At 37.3% G+C, this 8,765-nt stretch overlaps 1 protein-coding gene across 1 annotated transcript in view; it reads left to right on the forward strand.

The window, feature by feature from the left end:
* Nucleotides 1-978: 978 nt before the first annotated feature.
* Nucleotides 979-8,765, forward strand: part of L3MBTL3 (l(3)mbt-like 3 (Drosophila)) — a gene marked incomplete at its 5' end in the record, with an annotated part of 48,556 nt that continues 40,769 nt past the window's right edge. The window contains 5 exons of the mRNA XM_009081731.1: nucleotides 979-1,117; nucleotides 2,384-2,468; nucleotides 4,602-4,693; nucleotides 7,389-7,493; nucleotides 7,893-8,028. Of these exons, the coding sequence (XP_009079979.1) occupies nucleotides 979-1,117; nucleotides 2,384-2,468; nucleotides 4,602-4,693; nucleotides 7,389-7,493; nucleotides 7,893-8,028 (557 nt within the window). The remainder of the gene's footprint in view (nucleotides 1,118-2,383; nucleotides 2,469-4,601; nucleotides 4,694-7,388; nucleotides 7,494-7,892; nucleotides 8,029-8,765) is intronic.

Genomic DNA, 8,765 nt, shown 5'->3' on the forward strand with positions numbered 1-8,765 from the left:
ATTATTATATTATAATCATGCTGGCATAAATGCAGCATGAGATAGAAGTGGTGGGATAAAATGTTCATGGTGGGGCAAAGGCAGTTATTAAGCAGCCACATTTTGTTATCTCCATTGGTTTATAATGTTCTGCTTTTCATGTAAATGCTTAACAACATTTGGTTTTGTCTAACACTGGTATTGAAGGCAGTCTTTTTGCTCAGAGTGTGCTGTGTTCTGTTGTCAGATGAAAGCAGTAAAACAGTCTATGGGATGCATGAATGAATCAGTGTCAGACTCCCACCCTGTTTTATAATCATTGGAATTAAGATAATCAGTAATGAGATGGTTGGGGTGGTAAGTTAATTATCATTAAGTGCAAGAGCTGTGCTATAGATGACAGTGAGTGAAAACATGAGCACACTGTGGTTTTTAAGTTCCTTTTTTTTCAGCTAGTGCCATTCATCTCGTCATAAAAGAATGTTTATGTTAGTATGTCCATTCTGCATTGCATATTGACACATTATAGCAGATTTTGTGCATTTTCCTTCATTCTTAGCTAATTGCTTCAAAGTTTTCTGTTCTGATTTCTTGTTTAGCAATTAGTACAGTCACTTACCAGCTTTTGCCAATTGGACTTGTCAGTCTTAACAATTACCTTCGCTTCCCTCTCTGTAAACTGCCCTGCAGTCCTAAACATTTCACAGTTTGCTTCTCCAGAAGACTTGGTGGTACATGGAAAAAGACACACTGTTTAAAACATGCAGAACTTGTTCAGCATAAGCTGACAGCTTTCCTTTTGCAGTTGCTATTGTGTGTCTTTCAGATTAATTCTTTTGACAGATGTAATTTTCAGTAGTATTTCTAAGAATATATTTGGTATAATACCATGGGACCCACAAATACTTGACCTTCAGATTTACTTGCTTTTTAGTTGTTCTGTGAATGTGAGAAGTGAAATAATATTGGCTTTGTGTCATTATGTTACTCTTGCAATAGAGAACCAAAGGAGGAAAATCTCAGCACAGAATGCAATGGGGAAGATGATTCTAAAGGCATTCGGAAAAGAAAAGCAAAGTTACCTCTCAAAGAAGAGTCCCGGGATAATGGGGAGAAGAAAGAGACTCCTGATGAAATTGTCAGTATACATCATAAACCCATTCCTGCAAGTGTTGTGGTGGGAGTTTTGCCTTATATTGCAATGTCAGTAATTTTACCAGTCTACAAAGAAAAGTGACTGGATCACTCTGTCAGAGCCACAATTAGTTGGTTCATTTACCAGTTTAATCATGCCTCATCAGTAAATTGTAATTATTGACAATGAACTGATAAGCACTGTCTTTTATCTCTTTTCCTTGCTTTTTTAAGAACAAAGGGAATTTAAAGGGAAAATGATGCTAACCTAGACTTGCTATGTCTTCAGCATAGAAAAACAGGAGTACATATTTCCCAACACCTGTTACTTTGTCACTCTGCACATGAATAAATAACTATAGACCCATAATTGATTTACAAAACTACATTACACTTAAGAAGGGAATACTTTAGATTTTCTTAGTGTAATATAGAAAAATCATAGTCAAAGTTGTGGTTTCCAGGTGTGTTGCAGCATAATGTGCTTTGGGGCACCTTTTGTTTTTTTTCTTTTTGGATTTATTCTTCATTTTAGAAAAAAAACTGGCCGTGGTACCTTCCCATAAGGTTGTTTTCCTGTAATATTTGTTTTCTTTCCAATAGCTCTGATATTACTGGGGGAAGTGCAGTTTTGAGGGAGAAGGGGAGAATACTGCAATCACCAAATTGCGAAAAGGCTGCAGACACTGGAGTTGTCCAAAGTGAATTTGCAGCTTTCTGTATAGCAGTATCTTAGGCAAAACTCAGGGGACACCTTCTTTGCCTCCATGCAAATGAGTACTTACCCTATTCATCTACTCAGGTGCTAACAAAACTGTTAATACACAAACAATGAAATAAAAATCAGTGCATTTTTATATTTAGTAAAGCAATGATACTTCTGGAAAAAAACAACCTAAGGCTGTGAGAGATTTTTCTTTCAATTATTTCAGAAACCCGGACATACCAAAGATAGTGTTGTTTAACGGTGTCTCAGCAAGGCCTGCCAAAGGCTTCATGGTCTGTCCCTGGGTCAGGCAAGGCTAACTGGCTGTGTGTTGGGTGATTAGAGTCCTTTCTGTCTGTCATTTTCACTGTTTGCTGTGATTTGTCACTGATGGCTCGCTTTGTTTTATTAGGCATCTGCAGGTTTGTTTTGAGGTAGGGGAGGGCTGAGTCAGTAGCCATTTAGATGAAGTCACAGGTTAACTTTCTGTATCTCAAGTTTTACTCTACTAGACTTCTGAACAAATGAGATTACAGTACTCTTTCTTTTTTTTTCCTAATTTAGGAGGACAAACCTGAAGGAAGGATCTTGAGAGTCTCACAGAGAGCCAGGAGAAAAAGAAAAGGGGAAATAACAGTTTTGAAACAAAGTAAGTTAGATTATGATACAAAAATTTCAACTATCAGTGGGTAATGCTCATGTCTTACTGTGAATTTCCCGCATTGTTTCACTGAATTTGTACTCCCTATTGAATACTTTTTTTTCAGTTCTGTTAAAAGAGAGTGCTGGTGATATTTATAACAATTAAATCTTAAGGCTGCATAGAGGAGGATATAGTGAATGTAAAAGTAATTGATGCACATTTTAGGCTGGGGTTTTTTCATCCCTCTAAAGAGTGCTGTAGTATTAAAGGGAATCAGCCTCACTGTGCTCCCAGATGTTGAAAGACATGTATCAAGGAGAAGTGAAAGTTTACTTTTGTTTCCTTGGGGATCAATTTTGTATCTTCAGTATGTGCTGGAAATAGACACATTTATAGAACTGTTCAGGAGTAATTGCTATAATCAGTCCAAAGGGACATACACTGCATCAAGCAGCATAATAAAGCATATTTTAAATGATTGCTGGTTTTTGCAAGCTATTTGTATGATAGATAGTTCTAGGAAAATTTGGAGAATCAGCTGCTATTATCCCTCAGTGGTACACCAACTACAGATCTACGTCTTGCCCTCCGGAGTGTTTCTTGTAGTAGATGGGGAAACATTAACAAAAGTTGCCAGGCCATTAATCATCACAAAGCTCCGAGTGTCTCTGCTGCACACTAGATGAAATGCTGATTGAAGATGCGACAATGAAAGTTATGGAAGATCTCCCTCCCAAGACAGAATTACTCCTGAAGTGTTCTTTATACAGTTGTTTCCAAAGCTGAAGAGATAAGAAGTGTGTGAGACACAAGCACAAGGCTGATGTTCTGTGGAAGTCACTGCTGTCCACTGACATCTATGGATTTCTTCTGTTGTATTGGGGGTTTAGTATTTTTATTTGGGAATATGTCAGTTCAGCCCAAGAGATTCGGTATAAAAGAAGAATTTGTGTTCAGAGCCAAGCACAAAACTACTATTGTCCTGCATAACTCATCTCTTACATGAAATAGATAAAAACTGGGTAAATCACAAATGAAATGAACATGCTTTAATAGTGTTGAGCTGTTGCTGTCATTTTGAAATTTGTTATGTTTTAGTTACATCATCAGCTTTCTTCAGGAGAGTTTGGCATCACTATTGTTATGGCTCACGTTTTAGTAATAAAAATGCTTAGCCAGACAGTTGCTTAAGGGATTTCTTTCTCTTGTGAGTAGCCCAGAGTCTGGAGCAAGCAAGAATCATGGTGTGGACTGTGATGAATCCTCCTGGTAGCATGAGCTTATGGTTTGAAATGCTAAGCTTCATGTGCAGAGGAGGCATTTTAGGTGAAGATCAGTAGAGCAGAGTGGAGGTGTATAAAAGTAGGCACAAACATGGCCAGCCTCACAGGCCATCTGTTTTTGAAGTTCCTGGCTATTGGGAGTGCAGTTAGTGCTTTATTTTCAAGCCCTAAAAACTTACTGATGCAACTGTAAGCGATATTACAATTACTATGCAAGTGTGTCCAAGTATTCATACTATGAGAGCAAACCTGAAACTTGAGGTTTCTGTCATATGCTAATGACATGATGGGGGGAAAAAAGCACTGGTGACAATTCTGATGACTTAAAGAAATTATTGTTAGATCACTGCCTCTCCACCCAAACCCATCAAACTACAAGTGATGGAGCAGGTTAGAAACATTCTGAGTACTGTTAAAGAATAGGATATTTCAACTGTGAATAAAAAACATGCCACAAGTTCTATCCAGTTGAAAATGCTTTCAGGAAAAGAAATTCTTGGAGGGAAAAAAATTAAAATATTGAGATACTTTCTGATTTGAACTGGTCTTTCTACACATTTGCAAATTGTGTACCTTACTGCGTCTTACAAGCAATATAGAAAAAAGGGTTGGGGGCAGGACTTTGTGAGTTGTTCTTTTTACCTGAACAAGATTTTTCTTGTTACTAACCAAGGTTTGAAATGCTAGAAATGTTCCTACAGAGCTGCTTTTTTTCCTGAAATAAGTCCTGAGCAACACCATTAATACATTTAATAAAATGTAGATTTGAGATAAGTATATTATAAACTTCAAAGTGTTATGGGTTTTTATTTCTTTGAGACATTAACAGTTAGAGAATTATTTCGCTTCTTTTCAGCTGTACCCTCTAAAGGAAGGCAAGCATGGTGTTGGGCATCCTATCTGGAGGAAGAAAGAGCCATTGCAGTACCTACTAAGCTTTTTAAAGAGGTATGACCTTCTGAAGTTTAACTCAGTCAACCCCCTAAGGTCATGAAATTTCTAGGAAATCAATAAACAAAAATAATATGAAGATTTTACATTTCTGTGGGGGAAAACCTGCATGATTAAAATAATGCTGTCCATCAGCAATTGTTAAGACAGTCAGAAATGTGAAAGCAGTTATCTTTCTCTGCTTTTTCAGAGAATTCTGTTGTAGATGAATCCTGTCAACAGACTACAGAAAGCAGATGCTTTTCCAAAATCTGCAAGTTCAAGCCTTTCCTTCTAATTTCTGAAGCTAAAATTCCAATGCACCCTCACACTTTTTAATGCCATATCATTTTCTTTAAATATGTTTAGCAAGGTGGTACAAAGGTCATCTTTTGGCTTGTTGCCTCAATTATATTGCCTGTCTGTTTTGCAGCTCCTGCTGACATATTTGTTACTACATCAGATACTAGTTTGTCTTGTTCCCATTTTGCCTGTCATCTGATTAGATGTCATATCATCATCTCTTGCTTGTCCTTTGCCTGCTAAGTTAGTCTTTATCATTTGTCATTTCGGTGCTTTCTCTAGTGCTGCTTCTCTTGCTTGGAAGAGATCTCTATATGCAAATCCATAAAGTTTCCATGCTGTAATCTTCTCTGGCAAAACATGTGAACATGCCCCAGCTGCTGTACTTGTGCTATGGGGTTTTTTTTTATAATTCTGTTTTTACTTGTAATCTGTTTCTTGCATCTATTTCTTTCTGTATGCTTCATACTTCAACTATTTTTTGTGATCCTTTTGTGCAGGAATTAGCTTTTCAGCTTACGTGTGTGTGTGATGCTGACCTTTTATTGGTGCTTTTAGATGGTACTGAGTTAGAAAAGTGAAGCGCTAGGATTGTGGTGTACATAATCCTTAGATTTGTAGGTGCAAGGACAACAGTTAGCTAATAATCCTGTGCTATGTACTGGTTCAAAAATTAACAAACAGGCAATCTGTATAGGGAGTCTCTTAGTGAGAAGGTAGATTTACAAAGCATTGTTCTGCTTGTCTGAAGTTCCATGAAATGCTCTAGCAGCATGCAGGCATGTACTAGCCTTTCAGGGCACCGCACAGAGTGGTAAAGTCTGGAGTTACGTGGTGTTTCAAGTATTTTTCTCTACAGTGTACCTGGTTTTGTTCAGTGCGTCTTATTTAATACGTTCTCTCAGTCTTTAGCCCCTGAGTAATGCAAGGGTTTGATTGAGTGTGCTGTGCTTAAAGCCTGTAGCAGAAAGAGAATTCTTAAGAACGCTCAGAATTGGCCAGGTAATATTTCTCCATTTTACAGATGAACAAGCAAGCCACAGGAAGAGAAAGGTTAAAAACAACCAAACCAAACATCACCACTGATTTAGAATCCTTGATTTCTGTTTGCATCATGAGAATTACTCTTTTTTTCCTCTTTATTTTTCCAGTTCAGAAGCAATACTTTTCACTGTGTTGTTTTGTACCTTGATGTTAGGATGAAGTAACTTTTCAAATGTGTGTACTGCAGTCAGATACTGTGATGCCTTAACTGAAGCCTACAAAATGTTCTAGGTTGAGTGAGATAGGGCCTTAGAGCTGTGCTTAGACGTCTCTTAGGTGGTTGCTGTAGGCCAATTTAAACTGATCTGGTTCTCCATTTCCCTTCCTCTTGACTACATATTCCTGCTCCTGTTTCATGCCCTGCATTTTTTTTCTCCTGAGTTTGTTCCTCAGTTATATCAGGTGCAGCCAAAGCCCCAAAGAGAGGTTTCCTTTCCTTCCAAGTAGGTGATGCCTCTCTTGAGTACCTCCCTTGGTATCCTTCTCTTTCAATTGACTGCAGAGGTACTGCAGTTGACTAGGAAGCATGTGTAGCTTTTAGGCAGGAACAGAAGGAAGGGAGAACATTTAAGATACTTCTCCTGTGTTATTTCTGTAACCATTTGGAACAGAAAAGCTGTTGGGCTGTGAATTTGCTAACCTGTGGAAAACTGTCAGCAGTTTTGGTCACTCCTTTTCCTGATATTCCATCCAATTCAACATTAATATCTGCTACCTTCCATCCTCTTTAGCAGAAGGACACTGATTCCTTCTGATGAAAACATCCATTCTGCTTAACTTTGTTTTCACTTGCTGTTTTTTGGAAAGATGTTCTGGGTTCATTGTACAGTGATATAACATTAATCATGTTCCTATGATGCAGAAATGCTACCAGAAAACTAGATAGTCTGGTCTTGATATGTAAAGGATGCCAAATAGGCAACCCCTATATACAAACAATGTTTTGTATTTCTGAAAAGGCAAAGTAGAATATCATTGTGATTATTATAGGAATTACGTCCATCAGGAAGGTGTCAAAGTGTCTTTGTACAGGCAGAAAAGTAAATAATTGTTAAGATGTTTTGTTGACAATTACTGAAAAAAGTTGAAGACAAATAATGGCATATTCTTTCCCTTGACAAACTCATTTGCTAATTTTTTTTAATTTCTTATATACTCTCAAGCTTTAAGTCATTCTAGTATCAATGTGTTTTTCAAAAAATCATGAGTTTCTCTTTTCCACTCTGTTTTTGAAAATGTGAAACTTATTTTAGTGATTTAGTAGTTCTTTCAGAAACATGAATAATAAATAATCGTTCTACTCCTCATAAAGATATTCTGTCTAGTGTACTTTCAGAAGTATTGAAACAGTTCTTTTCCATTGCAGTATCAGTCTTTCCCATACAATAAAAATGGATTCAAAGTAGGGATGAAGCTGGAGGGTGTGGATCCCGAGCACCAGTCGATATATTGTGTTCTTACAGTGGCTGAGGTAAGTAAAAACTGCAAGCAGCCATGGTGTGGGATTACAGAAGAGATTGAAATGAAACAACAGCAGCTGAAAATGCTCTTACCTAACAGGCAGACTGAAACTATATGTAGGAAGATGACTGGGTTGAACTGTTTTCAAGTTTTTGAGTACTAATGGCAATATCCAGCTTTTAGTTAATTCTTCTCACCAGAAGAGAAGGCCCTCAGACTGAGAATAGCTTTGCTTTTTCCTTCTTTGCTGTTTATCAAATGAGTTTATTCATCCAGTGTTGGCTTGAGCAGAAGTAAAAGACTGACTGAAAACACGCAGTTATTATACCGTGTTATTGAACGGGAGCTGTTATGTGTAGGGCAAACTTATTAAAACATAGTCTTGTATGTTGTCAATTTGTGCTTTTAGGTTTGTGGCTACAGAATACGACTCCATTTTGATGGATACCCAGATTGTTATGATTTCTGGGTGAATGCTGATTCTTCAGACATTCATCCTGTTGGATGGTGTGAAAAAACGGGTCACAAGCTTCATCCGCCTAAAGGTACTGTTTGGTCTGAAATCTGTGTGTTTACCATAGTTCTGAGGTTGAGGCTACCTGTGTAATGCTGTAATTACCTTTTTTTTTTCAGGAATGTGTTTGTTCATTTAGTCAAGAGTATTTGAATTAAATGCTATGTCTTGCTTAAAATTTTAAGATTGAAACCCTACCTTTTATTTTTCAGTGGAAATTCTGAGAAACCAAAAAACCAGAAAGAGCCATAAGAGTCATTAAGAAAGAAAAAATGAGCAATAAACCTAGAGCCCAAATGAATGCTTGTTGCAAGTAAAGTGGCAGCACACTGGTGACATGGATGCTTAAACCGAGGTCTTACAGGCAGCTGAGAATCCTTTAGATCTTACAACATTTTTGTTACTGTATATTGATCATCATTATTGTACATATATTGGCACAGACTAATAAAGACTGTGCTCTTTCTACAAAGAGTTAAGTTTAGGAGGAATAAACAGATCAGTAGGGAGAAAAAAAGGATAAAATTACAACCCTGAAAGTGTAATTTGTACATAGATTATGTAAATGGTATACAGGTGTTGAAATGTGTCATTTGCTTGCATAATTAATTCTATTTCAGGTTATGTAACTCTCCTTAGTAGCCTTTCATTTTCCAGCTATAAAGTAAATTTCTGACCTTGTAAACCATGAACAATTTGGAACCCAGTGGCCCGAGAAAGAAGCAGACACTACTGCTGCCTTTCTAGGAAGTCTGGCCCCAGTTAGTC

Source organism: Acanthisitta chloris, unplaced genomic scaffold (genome assembly GCF_000695815.1).
Source record: "Acanthisitta chloris isolate BGI_N310 unplaced genomic scaffold, ASM69581v1 scaffold27919, whole genome shotgun sequence".
NCBI lineage: Eukaryota > Metazoa > Chordata > Aves > Passeriformes > Acanthisittidae > Acanthisitta > Acanthisitta chloris.